At 27.2% G+C, this 22,650-nt stretch overlaps 3 protein-coding genes across 3 annotated transcripts; all 3 read right to left on the bottom strand.

Moving 5' to 3' along the window:
• Positions 1 to 6,359: 6,359 nt before the first annotated feature.
• Positions 6,360 to 8,454, bottom strand: OCT59_001675 (Ubiquitin-conjugating enzyme E2 1; the record flags this gene model as incomplete). Its single annotated transcript, XM_066143991.1, has 6 exons — positions 6,360 to 6,661; positions 6,751 to 6,846; positions 7,909 to 8,008; positions 8,070 to 8,147; positions 8,220 to 8,315; positions 8,431 to 8,454. The coding sequence occupies 6 exons, from the start codon at positions 8,452 to 8,454 to the stop codon at positions 6,360 to 6,362; spliced, it is 696 nt and encodes a 231-aa protein (XP_065995197.1).
• Positions 8,455 to 12,056: 3,602 nt separating this feature from the next.
• Positions 12,057 to 12,515, bottom strand: OCT59_001674 (uncharacterized protein; the record flags this gene model as incomplete). Its single annotated transcript, XM_066143990.1, has 3 exons — positions 12,057 to 12,090; positions 12,261 to 12,343; positions 12,423 to 12,515. The coding sequence occupies 3 exons, from the start codon at positions 12,513 to 12,515 to the stop codon at positions 12,057 to 12,059; spliced, it is 210 nt and encodes a 69-aa protein (XP_065995196.1).
• Positions 12,516 to 13,136: 621 nt separating this feature from the next.
• On the bottom strand, positions 13,137 to 14,314 carry OCT59_001673 (Ubiquitin-conjugating enzyme E2 1; the record flags this gene model as incomplete). The annotated part of the gene is made up of 8 exons (XM_025308568.2): positions 13,137 to 13,152; positions 13,389 to 13,398; positions 13,494 to 13,589; positions 13,665 to 13,706; positions 13,793 to 13,898; positions 13,963 to 14,040; positions 14,116 to 14,211; positions 14,291 to 14,314. 8 exons carry the CDS (start codon positions 14,312 to 14,314, stop codon positions 13,137 to 13,139), a joined length of 468 nt encoding a protein of 155 aa, XP_025181508.2.
• Positions 14,315 to 22,650: the final 8,336 nt, after the last annotated feature.

Below are 22,650 nucleotides of genomic sequence, written 5' to 3'. Positions count from 1 at the left end.
AGATTATTATAATGAAAAAAATGAATAGTGACTATGTGCTGTAATAGTATTTTTTTTATTTTACAATTAAATTTATTTTATTTTATTCTTATACTGAACGCTTTTATTGTAGTGCATTTATAAAAACAGTAATAGGATAATCTATCGAATCACATAAAATTTTTTTTAATATTTTTATAATAAAATAAGATATAAAAAATTAAAATTATTTTCCAAATTAATTTCTCTCTTTTATGAAGCTGTTTTCTTTGACAACATTTTGAATATCATTCACTATTATTATCTTTTCTGCTTTTTTCTTTAATTTTATTATTTCAGATTCTACATAAATATTTAATGATTTCGAAAAATTTGAGTTCTCTAATTCTTTTTTTGTTATATTCTCTTCAACTTTTTCCATATTTCCAATTTCCTTTAAGATGGAATTTTTCATTCTTTGGTCGATCACTGACCTTTTTCATGAAATCGAAATTTTATTTTTCGTCTCTTCTTATTAAATGTTTTAATAAAAAGTTGTTTCTTAATGGCAATCTGTGTTTTTGTGTAAAAAGACTTCATTTTTAACTTTTATTTTCATACTTTTGTAAATTATACAAACTATATTTTTTCTCTTTAAAAAAAAATTCGGTCAAGTTATCAACTATATGATAAAAAGATTTTGTGCGAATTAAAAAAATCTCATTTGAGAATGAGGGATTTGCTTAAATATAAAAAGAATGAAAAAAAATAAATATTTTATTTAATGTTTGAACCAAATTTTTTTGTTTTTTTTATTAGTGTTAGTTATAAATAAATAAACACGAATAATAAAAAAAAAACAATAAAAAGTCTTTTATTAGTCCTAATTATCATATTAATAATTAATAAGTAAAAAAAAATTCAACTTAAAATAACTGAAAAATAAAAAAATAAAAATAAAGTCAAGTTAAAAAAAAAATAAAAATTTTTAAAAAAATGTTGGCTTATAAAAAAAGAACAAACCGAAAAAAAAATAAGCCGTATAAAAAAATCGGATTAAAAAAAAAAAAGAAAATTGAGAAAAATAAATCATATTATTAATAAAAAAAAAATGATCTAAAAAACTGAAAAAAAAAAGAAAAATTTTTTGAAGTTCGGATACCCACATGATAATCTGATTGCATCGTCTCGAGCGAGCCAGAGGACCGGAAATAAATTTCATAAAAAAACAAATTTTGTATTTTATGTAATACGAAATTCGTGAATTTCAGCAATTCAATTAATATAAAATTCAAAATTTTATTAATCAAAGCTTAAAAGCTTACATGATAAGGTTAGCAATTGAATACAAATTAACTAATTAAGCTAATATCAATATTTAATGAAAAAGTTAATAAAGTTTACATACACTTTTTAATTTGATCATTAGTTCTAGTTGTTATTATGTTCTAGTATATTTATTTTCTATTTATTTTTATTAATAACAAACGAAAATGTTGATTCCGGCCGATATTATAATTTGGCCAGTGTTAAAAACTGCCGACTTCGTCGGGTCAGGCCATACGTGTCACAGGTCATCAAAATTATTTTTTTTTAAACTTTATTAGTATTATGATACTCGTGTAACACGAATAACATAAGATTGACATAAAAATACGTAGTATCAATAAAGTATCTACACTAAATATACGGCTAAAAACTTTGCTAGTCTAAACTAATCTAAAAGATCATTAAAATTATTAATACTGCCCCGATCTAAAAATCAAGTCGAGTCAAATTAACCCGGGTCGACTCGTATCTTTCGGAGCCCTTGATTGGTGACTGATATGCTACCCTTCTATTCAATAATTGTATATTATGCATGCCAACCAAGATTATCCCTAATTTTAACAGATTTTATAAAGTTTAATTTTTTTAAATAATTAACGTGTTATTTTTATACATAACCAATATTTTATCCACCCTTTTTACTGGCAAAAATAATGGCACAAATTTTGTTGGTAGTGATTTCCAGTTAAAATAAATTTTTATGATTTAGTTAAACATTAAAATTTATTCATTCACTATTGAAAATATCAGTATTTACATATAAAATAAATAAAGATAGTTTAGCCCGATTAAAAAAATCCGTGCTTACATTCAAAATAGATTGCCCAACCCATTGCAGACTTGCGGGACTCAAATCCGGGAGGTAATTCGCAGGAAATGATATCAAAGAGAGAAACAGCCTAATTAAAAAAACATTATTTAGAACTCAAAGTAATTAAATACTAGTTAAATTACATCATCGCCTACGTTTAAAAATTATGTAAAAATTACTTATAAGACAAAATAACTGTCTTTTGCCAATGAAAAAAATCATCCTCAAATGCTATTGATAAGTTAAAAGAAGTTCTTTGGAGAACTTGTATGGTGTACCGTTGGGACTTGGCACCAAAATTTCAAAATTTCAATTTTTATAATTTGTGATTTTTGGTCACAATGGTACAGTATACCTTATAACTAGGGATTGGAATCGAAAATCGAATCTTTTCAAGATTTTTCTTATAGACGACCAACCTGACTTTGAATCAGTTTCTAATTTCAGCAAAAATAATCAGCCCTTGGCCGGCATGAAAAATTACTTCGGAGAGGTTAACTTACATGTAAAAAATTGCTGAGAATCGATTCTCGAGAATCGATTTTACTATGTTTTGTCGATTTTCGATTAATCGATTCCAATCCCTACTTATAACTCACGTTTGCAGGTGATAGGTCACTGTATACAAGCCTTTTCGAAAAATTGTAATCCTCGAATTTTTACGTTATTCATAGTTATCATAGTTATCAGAACAATTTTCCAAAATTCCTTGCCAAATTATTTTACTAAAAAAAAAATAAATAAATGGCCTAAAAAAATTTCTTTCCAAAATAAATATCGAGCTGATCACCATAATAGCGAACAAACAAATTTGATAATAGTTAGATTCAAGATTTTATTCAATAATTTCATGTAAAGTTCAAAAAAACCCTAGTCTGATTATTCTCATGTTTATAAATTTATAATCGTTTTATAATTATTAACATTTATATATATCATAAATTTAATTATGTTCATAGTCATGAGCAATTTCAAGTAAAAATGGATCATCTATTAACATTAATGTTTTATACAAGTCCTAATAATATATATGTAAAGAATAAAAAAGGAATAAATTAATTAGTTGCAATTAAAAAAAGCTTATATTGGTAAGAATCAGAGAAATCAGTCAAGGAAATGACCGAATATGATGATAGTATAATCAATTCATCAAAATATTCAAAAAAAAAATATATGGTAACAGTGAAAATTATCATATGAATTTTTTAAATTCGAATGATTTTAAATCTTCACATTATCCGATAGTTTTTGATACTGAGCCGCATTTTTAGTCAAAACATTAAAAAATTCACCCGATGTTTGAGAAAAAATATTACAAAGAAATAATAATAATTAAATTTATAGATGAACCCGATATTTAATTAATAAGCAATATTCCAAATATAAAGTGAGAAGTGAGAATAGCTACAAGAATAAACGAGTGAAATAAATAAGTTTATTAAGTCAATTAGCAATAAGTTAAGGTCGGTTGACAAGTAAAATTGTAAATCATAAATGCGAGAAAATTTGATGATATTATAAAGTCATATGATTAGATTGCTTGTTTTTGGGCAATTTGTGAAGTCACACGTTGAGTTCGCGTAGAGCTATTATAAAAATTCGACCTTTCTTGTTACCTATATTTGTATTGCTCAGGGTTCTAGTATATGTTATCAAAAGTATAATTAAAAAAAAAAGAAATTCTTATTATCTATATTATACATTAAACTTTCTCAATATATTTAAAAATAAACTTGAAATTCATAAAAATTTAAAATTTACCTATATATAAATATGGTTGTAATGTAAAGAGTAAGTTCAAAAAGAAATTATTTAATAGATTAAATGAATAATAATTAATAAGAGTTATCCCTTAAATGATAGCCATTGTTCTAAATTCCGCGGAATTTTCAGGATTTCCGCAGAGGATTCCATGGAATTTCATTGTATTACAGTTTAGATCGGCACATCAGTAGTGGTAAATCGCAGCCAAATTTAGCTGCAAAACACTAAGGGATAAGAAATTGAATGTATCATGTAAATCAAGATAATGTAAATCAAGATATGTAAAGGTAAAGAAAAAAGAGGAGCATAAAAAAAAAATTACAAAAAGCACTTCACTTTTCTCACAATAACTTCATTTGTTGAAAGTTACTTGCTGATCGTTAAGTACGCCTTTTTGATTACATTATGGCCAAAGCCATAATGCCGGTCAAAATAGCCACAAATGCAAAATCAAGAAATTCCTAACATTATTACAATATATATATATATATATCATTTTTAAAGACCAGGAAAAGTCTCATATAGGCAATGTGAAGCCAAAAAAAAAAAAAATTACTATTAGCTCTAATTTAGGCCGTAATTATAAAATGCCGGCCAGTATCTAAAATGGAAATAATTTCCTGTCTAGAATTATCAAAAATTATACATAAAAGGAAAGATCTACGGAATGCGCCTTTTTTACATTTTTTAGAGTAATGCTTAATGACTGCTTGATAATAAAAAAAATACATATGATTTTTCAGAACAAAAATAAAAAAAAAACACACAAAAAATTATAATGATTATCTAAAGATAATATTGTTGTTATAAAGTAACTTTATTTATTAAAAACAAGTGTTAATCAACAATTTTAACCTATCTATTTAAAAATATACAAGGTTCTTTTTAAGATCTACTATTAATTGATTCTAAATTCTTATTGTATTGTTTTAAAAACATCTTATATTTAAATAAATGAGAATTTTCTTTATCAATTAAATTATTTGCATCAGAAAACAATTTTTCATTAACAGTTGAAGTTGTATAAACAGATAAGTATTTCATAGCAAAAGAGTACAAAATAGGAAAATTTTCTTTTCTTTCTTTCCACCACATAAATGGATTGCTTTCCAAATCAATTTCTTCCAAAAGTAAATATTCAGTAACCTCATCAGAATATACTGGAGAAGATGGTTTCTTTAAATTAGCCAGGATTGAACTTGTTATCCTTTGACTTTGCCTATTTCTATCTATATCATTTTCGGTTTCCATAGTTGATTTCATTTCTCTATATTTTTTGCGCAATAAATCCTCAACGGCATATCTTTTTGAAGTGGATACAAATGATAATCTTTTAATTCTAGGATCTAAAAGGCTATAAAGAATTAATTCCGGATCTGAGAGAACTTTCCAGTAATGATCTATAGCAGCAGAGAGGGTGTGATTTATTTTATCAATAAGACCAGCACAATTTACAGGCTCATCAATTTGAATTCTCGTATTAAAATTTAATTCCTTATCTTCAAAATTAATTTCTACCGTATTAACATTTTCTAAGTAAAATTTATTCTTAATTTCAAGTAATGCGGGATTTATTAAAGAATAAGTATAATGGTTGCCTTTTCTTAAAAGTTTAGCAATTTCTAAAAATGGGCATAAAATTGATTTAAGATCCCGAATCAAATTCTGTTCATCTTGAGTTAGCCTGATTTTCTCATACTCTTCAGTGTCAGAGCTAGAATAATCCCAATATGTTGGAAAATCCATAATAGTGTATAGAAGTTTTGAGAAATTCTATAAGTATAAAATTATTAATGTAAGTTTTAAAAGTGGTTTATGTAAATAATTAATGTACTTACAATACTTTTTTTGCCTTTTTCAAAAAATTCTTTTTTTTTTCAAAAAATCATAATAATTTTCTGCACGTGCTATTAATATTTCAGCTGGTTTCAACACCTTTCTAATTATTAAATGTATTGTATGTTCGATACAACCTAACCAGTTTGTTTTTTCCATGTCAAGTATTGCCTTTTTTATATCACTCCTATTGATAGTTGTAATGGTGAATATTAAATCACGAATTTTCCATCTGGATAACACATCGTCAAGAGCATCTAATATATGTTCTGAAGTATAACGAGTTTCAAAATAAGTAATATCAGCAATATCTAAGGTAATTTCATGTAATTCAAACTTTTGATCCAAAAATGAGCAGTTGATGCCTAAATAATCATGACGATTTTTAGCTGTCCAGATATCTACTGCCAAAGAAATAGACGTAGCTTCATTTTTGATAAATTGTTGAAGTTGTAAGAATGAGGACATATAGGATGCATGGATAACTGATTCTTGACATGGCATAATAAAATCAGGATTAAGTTTATGAGTAAATTGACGAAATTTTTCTCTTGCAATAACGTTTATAAATTGAGAATCTTCTATTATCAATTCAGTAAGTATCTTCCATAATTCTTCCTGTTCTATTTCAGAATGTCTATTTGCATCTAATATTTGTTGTTTATCGAAAATTTTGCGCTATCAAATGGAATTTAAAGATTATTAATCGTACAATATGATACATTATAGGTTTGAGATGAATAATTAATAAAAAAGTAATTCTCACTTTTCCATATTTGTTAACATAAATGTCATGACAGTTCATTAAATGAATAATTGCTTGTCCATGGCTTATGGCGTAAGATTTTCCACATGGTGTATTACCAGAATCTTCTAATTTACAGATCATTACATTGCAACGTCTACCATTGATATCTTTTATTTCTTCTTTGTAATATTCCAAATGCCAAGGACCAGCACTTACTTTAGAAATAGAACATTAAAAATAAAATTTTAAAAAGCACGAGTTTCCAAAACCTTCAACTGGAGGTCATAAGATTAGCTATACTTACCCATAGCATATTCGCGAGTCCATGCTCTGCAATTAGCTTCATAACGAGTGCGATCAGTTTTATATACATGAGCAATTTCACATTCATGTGGATAATCTATTAATATTAATAGCTTATATTGGTAAGAATCAGAGAAATAAATCAAGGAAATGACGAATATGATGATAGTATAATAATATATATACCTGGGTTTGGATCAGTCAACAATGAACAAATTGACAGTAGTACTTAAATAATAAAAAGTTTATTAAACTCTTACATAGAAAGCATTACAACAGTCTTGTAACAGATCTACCTTTTGAAATTGTAAGCGCTGGTGACCAATTCTTTTTTAGAATATTTGGGCATACACTTTAAAGATGGTCATCGGTCCTAAAAGACTGCGGTCCTACGGTCCTACACCATAAAAAGACGGACCGGTCCGTCTTAGTGTAGGACCGCGGTCTTTCGGTCCTATATCACATATAATAAGACTGTTGGTCTTTTAAGGACTGAAGTCTTTTTAAGACCGATCAGTCTTTTTTCTTTTTTTTTTACAAATAAAAAAATTTTTTAAATATACAAATTTTTTTTTTACAAATGATCATCACATGCGTCATGCACTTACTATTATTGTATTGGTGATAATAATCGTGATATCTCGCCATCCAGTGATTATAAAAATATGAAACTACCACCATTCGAATCGTCTCAATGAGAAGCGTCGAATGGTATCAAAATCATTATTTTATAATCGATAGAAAAAAAAATTACATCGGCAAAACTATTTGATAACAAATTCAATAATTGCCGGCTATCTATCGATCCTGGAAATATGTTTTAGCCACGTCTCATTGAGACGATTCGAATGGTAGTGGTTTCATCGTTTTATGATCACTGGATGACGAGACATTCCGCTTAAACGCTTTTTTGAAGTTAGCGTTTTGACAGGCAACTCTACAAGTGGGGAGAAGTGATTGTCATTGTTTATTGGTTTATAATTGGTCGGTCTTTATATTATTTTATAAAGACCTTCATCAGATTAATAGATTTATTCAATATAAAAATCATTTATTATATGAAGACCGATATGAGGACTGGTCGGTCCTCGGGACTGGTCCTACTGCGCCACAAAATAATGCAAGACCGCGGTCCGGTCCTACAAGTCCCAGGACCGACCGGTCCAGGACCGAGTAGGACCGGTAGGACCGATGACCATCCTTAATACACTTCCATCACTGTGGGTATTCAGATGATAAATTCTTGTTGTAAAGTTAACCTAATATGAACATCACATAAGTAATAGTTTAAGTATACAAAATTGTATAAATAAAATGCACCTTTGGCGGTTTAAACGGATAATCTGTAGGAAAATCAATAGCGAGGAAAAACACGCCGCCTGAGTATGGCGAGTTAGACTAATCAAAGTTACAGAAAAAGAGTTGAGTAAATCATTTATATATTTGTATAAAGTTTATAAACTAACTTACAGGACCCATGATTGCCGCTTGCCAATGAAAAAGATCATCTCCAATAGGACCAGCATTACAATACGACGGTAAGTCACGTTCTAAGTTGTGCAATTCCTAGTAGGAGATATGTAAGGACAGTAAATTAGTAACTAATTTGTCAAAGTCTCAGCTTAAAAGTTTATAGTAAAAAAAAATTTTTGCGAAAAAATTAATGATGCTATAAACGCACTTTATTAATTCTTCTTAGTGCCATTTCATTCGTCAGAAAAAAAAAGAATAAAATAAAAAATAAAAAATAAGGTTATCCTATTTGCGCCAAAATACTTTATTTGGTGAATATTCCCGTTGTCACGAGTATCGTTTTTTTAAATAATCCTATGGTTTGGGGATCATTTCTTTTTGAGAGTTGGCGTAAGGACCGTAAGGTGATCAGTTTTTGGTCAGGTGAGATTACGTTGAGCACATACGGGTTTTTTACTGCGGTTCAGATTGGCACTATTTCGTTAAAGAAGTTGGCCCTAGCCGCGCAATTGATTTTTATATTTACCGGGATACTATTCTTGGAGCTATTTGGGTCCAGCGACGCTTATCTATTAATTTAGGTGAATTTGGTTCCTTGAGAGGAAGAAAGAAGTTTTCGGTTTTTTTTTACGTTAGTCTTAGGTAGTATATTAACTCTGGTAATATAGTCACTTGTTGAATTTTATTTTTATCGACAGTGTGGGGTATTTACTTTTCAGGGGCTGGCGATATTTGTTTTGTAGTCAACCTGCAAGGTACGGGTTTTGGTTTTCGGACTTTGCGTAGTGGACATATTATGGCTTTTGTGCCATGGTGTTATGTTTTGTTACATTAATTACCCACTTAGTGTCTTCTTCATGGTTTGTTCCACTGATTAGAATAGATTGTTATTTGCATTGGTAGTTTAGTAGTAAATTTTCAATTTTTAATTTTTACGTAATAATCTAATTGCAGTTAGGAGGTTACAAGCTGATACCCGTAAATAAAAATAAAAATAAAAATTAATCCTAAAAATGAATTTTCCTGTTTTTAAATGTGATTATCATATTACGGATTTTAACTCTTTATAATTAGTATCATTTTATTTTTAATTTAGTTATTTTTTTAGCATACAACTCTTTGATGCTGCGCGCATTTTCGATAAAATATTACATACTGATAATTTCACAGATACCATACCGCATTGCACAAGAGTCCAGGGTATTGTACAATATTTAAACCAGATATTTAGTATTATTCGAGGTATCTGCAGTACAGTAATTCGCAAGAAATGGTATCAAGGAAAATAAATCATTTGAGAATAGACAAACAGCATAATTAAAAAATAGTATTCAGGAAATAGAATAATTGTTGAATCATAACGTTTTACGCTAGTATTATGTAAAAAATTACAAGACAAATAAATGTCGCTTGCTAATATTGAAAAAGATCATCCTCAATACATTTAATTTTTTTGATGTTTAATTTTAATAAATCTAAAAGGAATTCTTATGCGCCGTTCGCTGTTGCAGATGAAAGTATAACAAAAAATATCGACGCTTTTTCAAAATATGAATCCCTCAAATTTTATGTTATTCATAATTTTCAAAAAAAATTTAGTTTAATACATCCAAAAATTCCTTGCCAAATTATTTTATTAAATATTCTAAAAAAAAAAATTCCTATATATAAATATTGAGTTGAAACACCAAAATAGCGAATTTTTATATCAAACTAATTTGATGTAAAATTTAGGATTTTTATTTAAATTTCTTGTAAAATTTAAAAGATCCGATTTTGTTTAATCTGTTTATTCTCACATTATAGTCGTTGAAGATTCATAAATTTGCGTTTCAATAATAATGAATTTGTTATTTTTAATCGCTCGAACTTCAAAGTTATTACAATCTTTGAGAGGAAGAATATGATGAGTAAACCATCTTGCTCTTTATCAAAAAAAATTAGAAGTGCGTATAAAAAAAGAATTTTGAGAAAAATAACACAAAATAAACTTCTTTGATAATTTATTTAACCAATGATTCAAATTTATCTCAAATTTAAGATATATCAACCTAACTCGGGACTTGCTTGGGTTTACTAAATTAGAAATTTATTCAAAGCCGTTTTATTTATTGAAATATTGATATTATATATCTGTTTTAAACGCAATATGATATAATAGATTCTTAATATATTATAAAACATCTAAATTTCATTTTAATATATCCGATATTCCGTATTAAATTAATCTGAATTATATACAAGCGATCGCGAAAAATTGGACAAGTATATTCCAGAGAAAATATCCGGTACATCAAGATATCCAAACTCTTCTTATACTGGATTTTAAATAAAATAAAATTTTTTGAAGAGTTCGATGAATTTTAATTTTATGTAACATTTGTAACGTTCATAATTAAAAAAGAAATATGATATAACTTTGTTACAATTGATTGGCAGAAATAAATGACATTATGCTGTAGTTACTGCGTTACAAGTGACAAACCTAAATAAACACGCTCTTAAATATTATCCTTATTCTAAAACTTGAAATTTAAATATAGAAAAAATTCATAAATTCATTTCGTTACAGATGTCTGAAAATATCCACCCGAAAAGATAAATTTAATTTTAATAAGGAAGCTTTGACTTTACATTTCGGAAAAATTAAAAAATTAAGAAAAATCAATATTTGCTCCTTGTCCATTTCTTTGATTAGAAATTCGGCTCTGTGTCCATGTCTTAATGTCTCATGTATCTCTTAGGACAATCATATCTCCATTTTATTCTCAAAGTCTAGTCCTTTATAACATTATACCGAATATCGAGTTTCTGATTATTTGGCCGATATGTCATGACCCGACACCTCATCATTCAACCAGTGTAATTATACGACCCCTATTCCTACTTCATGCTTACTATTATATAACTTCTTTTTAATTATTACTGCCATAGTGTATGTAAACCAGAAAATACTTAATGCTATTATTAAGTATTTCGCTTTCTAATTTATACATTCCATTCATACTTTAAAATAATGCTTGACAACTGCTTGGTAATAAAAAATTCATATTATCTAAGCAATAATAAAAGAAAAATAAAAGAAAAAGAACTATAACATGTTAGTTTAAAGTAATTTTATTTATAAAAGTAATTGTTAATCAATAATTTCTCAAGCTTATTTATTTTTAAGAATAATATAATAAAAAATAATATAAAATACAGAAGGTTCTTTTTTAAGATCTACTGTTAATCAATTCTACATTCTTATCATTTTGTTTTAAAAAAATTAGATATTTAAATATATCAGAATTTCCATTATCAATTAAATTATACGCCTCAGAAAACAGTTTTTCATTAACAGTTGAAGTTGTATAGACAGATAAATATTTCATAGCAAAAGGGTATAAAATAGGAAATTTTTCTTTTCTTTCTTTCCACCACGTAAATGGACTGTTTTCCAAACCAATTTCTTCTTGATCTAAATATTCAATAACCTCAGCACCCATAGAACGAACTGGTTTCTTTAAATTAGCCAATATTGAGCTTGTTCTCTTTTGACTTTGCTTATATTTGTGTATATGATTATCAGCTTCTATATTTGTTTCCATTTCTATGTACTTTTCATACAATAAATCTTTAACAACACTTCTTTCCGGACCAGATATAAAGGATAATCTTTTTATTCTAGGATCTAAAAGGCTAAAAAGAATTAATTTTGGATCTGAGAGATCTTTCCAATAATGGTCTATAGCAGCAGAGAGAAAGAACTTTATTTCGTCAATAAGTTCAGTACAGTTTGCAGACTCAACAATTTGAATTCTCTCATCGAAAGTAAATTCTTCGTCTTCAGAATCAATTTCCATTGTGTTCATTGTGTTCACGTTTTCTGAACAAAATTTTTTATTCTTAATATTAAGTAACGCAGGATTTATTAAAGAATAAGTGCAATGGATGCCTTCTCTTAAAAGTTCAGTAATTTCTAAAAAAGGTTTTAAAATTGATTGAAGATTCTGAATCGATCTCTGTTCATCATGAGACAACATAATTTGTTCACACTTCCTAAAATCTTTTCTGATAAGGATATGAGGATCCCAACATGTTGACAAATTCATAATAGTATGTAAGAGTTCAGAAGGATTCTATAACATATATTATAAAATTATTATACAATTTCATGATTTGATTATTATAATATTTAAATGTACTTAGTATACTTACAATTTTTTCCTTATTCTCCTCAAGAAATTCATTATGTTCCAAACAATCTGCATAATGCTTAGCACGTGCTATTAATATTTCAGCTGGTTTCATTGCCTTTTCGATTACTAATTGTAATGTATGTGCGGTACAACCTAACCAGTTTACTTTTTCCATGTTAAGAATTGCTTTTTTAATATTACTTTCATTATTTGTTGTAATAGTAAATATTAAATCACGAATTTTCCATCTAGATATCACATCTTCAAGAGCATCCAGTATATGTTTTGAAGTATGAGGATATCTGACATAAGCAACATCTAAGGTAACTTCACGTAATTCACATTTTTGATCCAAAAATGAGCAAGTGATACCTAAATAACCCTGATTATTTTTAGCTGTCCAGATATCTACTGCAAGAGAAATAGATGTAGCTTCTTTTTTGATATATTGTTGAAGTTGTGAGAATGATGAGTTATAGGATTCATGAATAATTGAATTTACAGTTTCTGAACTTGGCATAACAAAAGCAGGATTAAGTTTATGAATAAATTGACGAAATTTTCCTCTTGCAATAACACTTATAACTTGAGAATCTTCTATCATCAATTCATTAAGTAATTTCCATAATTCTTGTTCATTTTCAGGATGTCTATTTGTACCTAATATCTGTTGATTTTCGAAAATTTTACGCTATGAGACGGAAAAGTGAAGATTACTAATCATACAAATATGTTATAGTTTTGTTTGACTTGAGATGACAAATTATCATAAGAAAAGCAAGCATTACATACTTTTCCATATCCGTTAACGAAAATGTCATGATAGTTTTTTAAATGGATTATTGCATTTTCAAGTGACCCATCGTCCATAATGTAGGTTTTTCCACATGGAGAACTACCAGAATTTTCTAATAATCTACAGACTATTACTTTGCAAAGAGTACCTTTTATTTCTTTTGTTTCTTCGTTGTAATAATTCAGATACCTCGGATTACCTTATTTGAAATAAGGATATTAAAAAATAAACGGATCTTGAGAATAGTGTCTATCTAAATCTTTAATTAAAGATCGTATGGTTAGTTATACTTACTACCAGCATATTTGCAAGCCCATTCGTGAGCAGTAGCTTCATAACGATCACGGTCAGTCTTATATACATGCGCAATTTCAGGTACAAGTGGATCATCTTATATTATTAATAATTATTATTAATCGAATCAATCAAAACGAAGATAAATATGAATAATGATATAAAATATACCTGGATCTGGATTTGTTATGAATAAATAAATCATCAGGAGCACTTAAATAAAGAGTGATGCTTAGTTAAATTTTATTGCATAGAAAAATTGTAGCAAACTATGAACAAACTTTATTTTTAAATTTTACATTTTGAAGTAGTAAACGCTGGTGACCATTGATCTCTTAAAATATCCACGCTGATATTTCCATGATTGTCAATATTCGGATGGTAAATTCTTGTTATAAATTTAGCCTAGTATGTATAACATGTGAGTAAGTACGCAATTAAAGTATACGAAATATAGAAATAAATATACCTTTGGTGGACTAAATGGATAATCTGTAGAAAAATGTATATCAAGGGAAAATAAACCACCTGAATATGGTGAGTCAGGCTAATCAAAGTTATAAGGTAAGTCTTCTATGCATTTGATAAGATTTGATATATAAGCTAGCTAAAAAGTGCTTACGGGACCCATAATTATCGCTTGCCAATGAAAAAGATCATCCCCAACAAGGCCAACACTACAAATAGATGGTGGGTCACGATGAAGGTCGTGTAATTCCTAGTAGGAGATATGTAAAGAATTAAAAAGGAGAATATATGAAAAATGAAAATTGTAAATGAAGCAACAATCAATATACTTTATTAATTCTTTTGAGTGCCATTTTGTCGTTTGGAAAAAAAATGAATATTGTATTTGATTTTGAAACTTTTAAATATTATTTGTTATAATATTCCCAGCCATGGGAATTTTTTTTTTTCAATTTATTATCAATATAAGGAAATTATGAATAAACTCATAGTCATTATCATATGAATCTTTAAACTTTTATGGTTAATATCATTTCGTTTTACTGTGATCGTTCGTCTTTTAATGCGCCGCATTCCAATTATAAATTCTATTAACAGTTAGCGTCATCTTAAAAATAACTTGGTTACGTTATTCTATAAAGATTTTTACCTTGATATTACGAATTGGATCTAGGAGCGCAGACTTTTGAGTTATTTATACCACGTTCTTGGGCGTAAATAGCGTAAATACAGGATTTGTAGCTGGTTTTGTCGTATGACGTAATTAAATAATAATTACGATCGATATATCTGATATCTATAAAAAAAAGCATTGTGCGACTGAGACGTTGAGACTACCCTGCATAAAAAGGTTGGATTTAAATTAGATCGTCCGGCATCATGTGTCTGCGTCCTGACGTCCTGTGCTACAGATTTTTATATAGGATTCGAAGTGGCGCATCATTTGCCATTAATTAGCTTAATTGGGCAGCCCTAATCCCAATACAATTTTGAATTAGAACAAATTTATAGCAACTAATCCGATTAGTAATTGTGATGTAAAAACATAATATAAAAAATTTATTAAGCTTATTAAGCTACAAAAATAATTTAACTGTGACAATGAAATTCATTTTAGAAGTCGTCATTGTTTTTTTATAAAAAATTTCAGTTTTTTGGATTTTCTCATATGACGAATTTTCTTTTTTTTTTAAAAAAAATATTTTGGATTTTCCCACATGAAAAAAAAAATCCTTTTCTTTTAAAAAAATTTTACATTTAATTTTTAATTTCTAATGCCTCAAAGGTTTAGGAACTGGGATTTTATCAGGGGGAATCAAAAATTTCTAATAACAGAAATTACAGGTATTTAATAACTACGCAAAAAAAGCAAAAAAAAAACAAAAAAAAAATATTTCTTTTTTTAGATTTCAGTAGTTTTCTTGGTTTGTCTTCAGACGCATGGAAATTTGGTATTAAGGAAGGATTTAATACATTTCTTTTAATCAAACATTTCTAATGGTTTGATTTTTCATTTTTTTAGATACTAACTGAATAAGGAATAATTTACATGAACAGAGTTATGGTGAGTATTTTTTCTTTTGAAAAATTTTTTTAATAACATCACATTTCTTCATTTTTTTATACAGTTTATTCATGATTCTGGATGCATGAAATTTTAGTAGGTTCTTTTAAAATGCTTCTTTAACATAATGTTAGTTAACAAAATGTTACTAATGTTTATTTTTACATTCTGTAGGTGGCTCTTTTGGTCTTTCTGGACATGGAATTCATAAGTGTATTTCATTGATTTTTTTATTTATTAATGATACGAAATGTTAACTACCATTTCATGTTTTACATTTTGTAGGTTAGACAGTTTTGTGACACCTTGGATGGATTTAAATTTTGGTAAATGAAATTTTTCTAACATTATTTCTTTAATGAAACATTATTGATGTTTCATTCTTTTCTTTTTTTTAGTATATATGGTCAATTTTTGAGAGTTTGGGTAAGTTCTGAAAAATAAATTTTAAACTTTAAAAAAACATCACTAATTTGGCTTTTTTTTTTTGTAAGGAACAACCCTTTTCTCTTTTTTAGGTTTTAGAAGTACCTTTTAGGGTGAAGGTTAGTTTGAATTATATTTTTGATTTTTTTTAAAAAAATTCTTTTTCATAATTACTAATCATTTTTTCTTTTCTTCTTTTAAAGGTTTTTACTAGACACCGGAATTTTGGATTTATGATTTAGAGGATAGATAAATTTGTAACCATTTTGTTACAAACTTTTTTTTTATTTATTTCTTTACATTAGTGATAATAGAAGTGAAGAACAGTTAATGTAAAAATACATTCAATTAATAAAATAATACTGTGTTTGTATAAAATAATAATACATGATGTTTATTTTGATCAATTTGATGTGTTGTTAACGTTGATCAGCATACGATGCGCTGTTTTACATTTAACTTCCCAGTGAACTACTATAACTATCATTATAACTATTAATGTATTATACAATTTCAGTTATTAAGTGCAATTTTATTTATAATTTATTATTACTTTATTATTCCCTATTTACCACAAACTTCCAAATTAATACTAATAACCATTCTATACTTTATAACTAATTTTCATAATCTTAATTAGCCAGGCCCGCGTTTCACGCGGGCATCCAGCTAGTCAACTCATAAATAACAGATATTTAAGAATCAATAATTAAGATAATTAAGGTAATTAATTATAAAAATAAAAATATTGCCATTCAAAATGTATAAATTACATTTTCATGTGAATAATTTTATGATTGAAGTTAGTTTATTCGTTAGAGACTTACAGTAGCTTCATTACGAGTGCAGTTAGTAATGTCTAACAATCAGGGAAAGAATAAATAATTATTTTGTTGAAATATTTTGAATTATAAATGGATATACTTCTATACCGTCGAAAATTTACCTATATAATTAGAGCATGGTTATGAATAGAGATGCAGATATTTCTTAAAGTTTACATCACTGCATCAACATCGTACCTTTAAGTATTTTTTCCGTATATTCGTAGGGGTATATACGTATGAGGTAGTAAGGTAATAATTTAGCCTTTAACTTTTGGCCCAAATTAAATGTGATGATAATGTTACAACTATACAATGGCGGCGGTGTAATGGTGAAATTTATTACACCAAATTTTTGTTCGAAGATTCATATTAAAATAATATTACGCCGGTGTAATGTCAAATTGGTGTAATGTGCCGTAATATTTCGACATGGCTTGAACTAATTCTCCTCCATATATAGGTACACAGACATATTGACACCTTTCCAAAAATTATAATCTTTATATAGTTATCAAAAAATTTAGTTTTATTCCTTGCAAAATTATTTTATTAAGAGAAACAGATCTTTTTAATAAATATCAAGTTGAAAGACCAAGATAGCGAATTTCTATATTTAATAAATTTGATATAAGTTAAATTAAAATTTAGGGTTTTATTTATATTGTGTAATAATCTATGTAAAGTTTAAAAACCCCACAATCTAATTATAAATTATTCTCGTACTTAACAATTATTTAGATAAAAATTTATTATTTTTAACTGTTCGAAGTTATAATTTTTCATTTAAGATTATTATTTATCTTGGGAAGAATATGATGAGTAAATCAACTCGTCCTTTATAAAAAATAAGAATCGCATACAAAAGAAGAAATATTGAGAAAAAACAGTATAAAATAAACTTCGCATAAAAATCTACTTAAACTTGCAATTTATTCGACGATTCCAAATTTCGATATACGGAAAATTAAACGATTTATGTAAAATGTAATTGGTTTTAAAATGTAAACAATAATTAGTTACCAAATTATGTTTTAATATCTAGTATTAAATATCTATTTTCAATGCAACATGACATAATAAATTCTTAGTATATTAGATTCATTTTGATATATTCGATATATCAATACTAAATTAAATTAATGTAGGAATCCAGTATTCCAGTGTTTCAAGGTTTTATAAAAAAATAAGCTATTTCTAAATTTGATTGAATATAATACTTGTATGAAATTTGTATAAAAGAATTTTGTCTAAATGATTAATTATATGATCGGAATTAGGCTTTTTTTTTAAAAATTGTTAAAGGTATACTTAAAAAAGGATAAATTGACTTTGAATTTAGAAAATCTGATATATCAAAGATTTTTTTTCGATATAATTGACATGAAAACAAAATACGATTTATAAAATTAATATTATTTAATATGCAGTTATAATTACTGCGAACTTCCCAGCATCACCATAAATTATGGCATTAAAAGGAAAGCCATAAGTGAGACTCATGTGGTCACGTCGATAGTGAGACGCTCGTATTAGGTGGGCTTCAAAAGTCTGATCCAATTTCAGCTGGCTTTCGGTTGGCATTCTTCAATAATCCCAAACTATTTGCCGCTGATTATACTTAAAAAAAAATAGTGTAAATGTTGTGTCACAAATGATTTTATTTTACGGAAAAATAGACGTTCTTAACTCTAAACTTGAAATTTGAAATTTGAAATTTTCTTTTATAATGAATAATTTTTTTTAAACAAAGTTTTCGCAATTCGTCTCAGCCAGTTGTTGAAAATCGTCAAACTATTTTGCCAAAATGATAAATTAGATTTTTTTATTCTTTAAATTAAAAAAAAATATTTTTAAAAATTTTAAAAATTTTTAAATTTATATATTTCTTTCTAATACAAGCTTGTCGTTATATAAATAAATAAAAATTTTAAAATAAAAATTACTTGATTCAAGAAATCTGAAATTAATTGCATGTAAAAAATTTTAATTAGAAACATTTGGTTTATCCATATCCGCCGATCAGCACCTATTTAGGAATTATTGTGCGACAAATTTTCAAAATTTATTGGTTAATAGACGTGTTGATCCTCGTTTAAATCCTGTAAGGCTGTGCCCGTGTTTGCCACCACAACCTTGAACGTTAATTTGATAATTTATTTCTTGAGGCTAATTCCATAAACGTAAATGAAAAAGCTGGAGCTGGCATGATTCTAGTTAGCATGTGATAGAACTCTGGTTGGTATTAACATATCTGATATTCATATAAAATATACTCTTTTTTACGTAATGCAGTAGCAGTAATAATTTATTTATTTTGGAAATATCAAACATAACCTTTTCAATTAGTTTGCTTATTTCAGAATTATAATAATTATTTCTTTTCATTCGTGATAAATGATCTCAATAATCAAATTATGTTAGTACATCTAAAACTCTTTTAAATATTAATTTACTTTTTAATATTAGGAACAAAAAAAATCAACTAATTAAAAAAATAGTATCCTAAAAATGATTATAAAAGGAAATAGTAATACAAATAATTAAAAAACAAGAAATTATTGATGTTTATAACTGGTAAAATAAAACAATTTTTTATTATTAATAATATTTTTGATATTGATCTCATAATTATTTTATTATTTACTAAGAAAATAGAGCAATAACTGGATCTTCGTCTATAGTATGCAAAAAAATTCAAAAGACGAAAGTACCAGCACCAGTTTATAGTATTTTTTTTTAAAAAAAATTCTATAAGCATATAATGTAATAAATAAAACATTTCACTTTGTTTTCTTTAAAATTTAGCGAAAAAAAATTAACGTCAAAGTTTAAATCCAAATAATTCATTCATATCTAATATTTAATGCCAAAATGATGTTTCTACTTTTTAGCAAAGTAAAAAAAAAATTCATGGAAACTTTCTATAAAGAAAAATAAAAAATATTTATATTCGAAATTAATCATGATACTTGAGATGGATAAAAATATTTTCGCCCGATTTATTTAAAGGAAAAAATAAATACATTGATAAAAGTACAATATTTTATATTTACGGTGATATTTAAAAAAAAAATGCATCAATGTGAATTAAATCAAAAAATTTAGATAATTTGCCGATCTTTATTATTTCTATTCCCACAATATGTCTCAATTATTTAAAATAATCATGTCGGACAGAAAATTATACTATTTAATCACTAAGCCACTTAATATATAATAAAACCACAACTATTACTAATATACTATACAATCTATACATCGATAATATTGATGGGCGCAATATACAAGCTCCGCACATCAGCACATCATCAATTGCAGAATCACATGAGATATAATCATTTTTTACTCACAACGCGATTTTTTACTTTTACAAGTATATATACTCAATATATATATATACCATCAGTTTTCTCCAAAAAAAAAAAAAAAAAAATACTCCCCTTTTTCAGAACGTTCTTTCCAAAAATGCCCTAGAGTCTGAACATAACAAATAATAAATAATATGGTTATGTTTTACGTTTAACAACCTTTGTGTTTACCTACACCTTTCCTTTTGCAAGAAAATACTCATCGTAATGTCTTCTTTGAATAAAAAAACGTCTCGTGAAGTCTTATTACATTTATAGAATAACAGTATTCATAGTGTAAAAGAATTACATAGGTTAACAAACATCCCAAAGTCCACTATTTACGATACTATAAAAAATATTAAAAGAAAATGGGACTATAAAGCATGCTGGAGACCCAAAAAGATAACCGCAAATGTCTCCCATGCACTTGGTCATATGTAAGGCATGATACCTCTCTTTCCACAAGAACTTTGGCAAGAAAATTAGAAAATATAGGCGTAGAAGTATCGTATAGAACCATTGGAAGGCATCTTTCAAGTATTGGTTATGTAAAAAGACTGCCTAAAGCAACCCCTATACTGACCGAAACACACAAGGTAAAGCATGTGGAGTGGGCAAAAAACATATTAATAACTGATAGGATAAAACTATTTTTACTGATGAAACTGCTTTTCAACTATTTAGAAACACCGTTGAACGATGGTATAAAGGAGAAAGACTGGTTCGGCTTATACCTAAAGATTGTATGAAGATTTATGGCGTGGGGTGGTTTCTGCACGAAAGGGAAAACAAAATATTTTGTTTTGAACAAATTATGAACGCCAAATTTTATGTGAAAATCCTTTGTACACATATTCCTGAGATCTCCCAGATACTTGGTGATCATTGGCGCTTCTAACAAGACAACGATCCCAAGCATACCAGCCATCTTGCAAAAGCCTTTGTAGTGTTAGAGTGGTCCTGACTTAAATCTGATCAAAAATTTATGGGCAATTATTTACCAAGTTACAGCACTATTTTGTATTGAAACACTAGACAACAGACGAAAGCTCTCTGAATGGAGTATTGCCAGTTTTCTAGATGTGTGTAAAATGGCTAGAAGACTTTAAAAGAGGTGTGTATTTTTTTATTTGCAAAGTGGGTAACTTCCTAAGTCAAAATTAGAACGGATAACTCAATGAGTCGGGGAGTTCACAAATTTTACTTAGGAGGGTACTGGATTTATTTGTTTGGGTTGGGTAAGGGTGAGCAAAGTGGGTAATTCCTTTGAAATTACCTGCTTTTTCTTTTTTATTTTAGTTTTATTTTTATTTTTTTTTATTCCCTTTTTCTTTTTTTATTTTTTATTTTTTTATTTCTCTTGTTCACTTGATAACCAACTCAAGCAAATAACATCCTACTTTGTTATTGATAAAGTCTGCTAATTCTAAAGGAGGAATTTGCTATGTCTTCTTTACCATTAAATAAAAATTTAGCACACTATTAATAATTTTTTCTTTCTTATAATAGGTAAATGCAGAGATTTACAATCACTGGTGAAATGAAGAAATTTCCTAGAGGAATTCTTGAAAAAGAGTGCATATCAAGTATTAAAAATGTGAAAAATTTTTTTATGTTTATACTTTATATTTGTTATCTGATTTCTTATTTTTGAATTGTATTCAATTATTTATCAATTACAGTATTATTTTGTATTGAAATACTGGACAACAGATGAAAATTCTCTGAATGGAGCATTACTGATTTTCTAGATGAGTGTAAATGGCTTATTAAGAGAATTTAAAAGAGGTGTGTATTTTTTTATTTGCAAAGTGGGTAACTTCCTAAGTCAAAATTAGAACGGATAACTCAATGAGTCGGGGAGTTCACAAATTTTACTTAGGAGGGTACTGGATTTATTTGTTTGGGTTGGGTAAGGGTGAGCAAAGTGGGTAATTCCTTTGAAATTACCTGCTTTTTCTTTTTTATTTTAGTTTTATTTTTATTTTTTTTATTCCCTTTTTCTTTTTTTCTTTTTTATTTTTTTATTTCTCTTGTTCACTTGATAACCAACTCAAGCAAATAACATCCTACTTTGTTATTGATAAAGTCTGCTAATTCTAAAGGAGGAATTGGCTATGTCTTCTTTACCATTAAATAAAAATTTAGCACACTATTAATAATTTTTTCTTTCTTATAATAGGTAAATGCAGAGATTTACAATCACTGGTGAAATAAAGAAATTTCCTAGAGGAATTCTTGAAAAAGAGTGCATATCAAGTATTAAAAATGTGAAAAATTTTTTTATGTTTATACTTTATATTTGTTATCTGATTTCTTATTATTGAATTGAATTCAATTATTTATCAATTACAGTATTATTTTGTATTGAAATACTGGACAACAGATGAAAATTCTCTGAATGGAGCATTACTGATTTTCTAGATGAGTGTAAATGGCTTATTAAGAGAATTTAAAAGAGGTGTGTATTTTTTTATTTGCAAAGTGGGTAACTTCCTAAGTCAAAATTAGAACGGATAACT

The sequence above is a fragment of the Rhizophagus irregularis genome, chromosome 10 (assembly GCF_026210795.1).
Source record: "Rhizophagus irregularis chromosome 10, complete sequence".
NCBI classification, from domain to species: Eukaryota; Fungi; Glomeromycota; class Glomeromycetes; order Glomerales; family Glomeraceae; genus Rhizophagus; species Rhizophagus irregularis.
The sequence above is the reverse complement of the archived record's forward strand: the minus strand, read 5'-3'. Positions and strand labels throughout refer to the sequence as shown.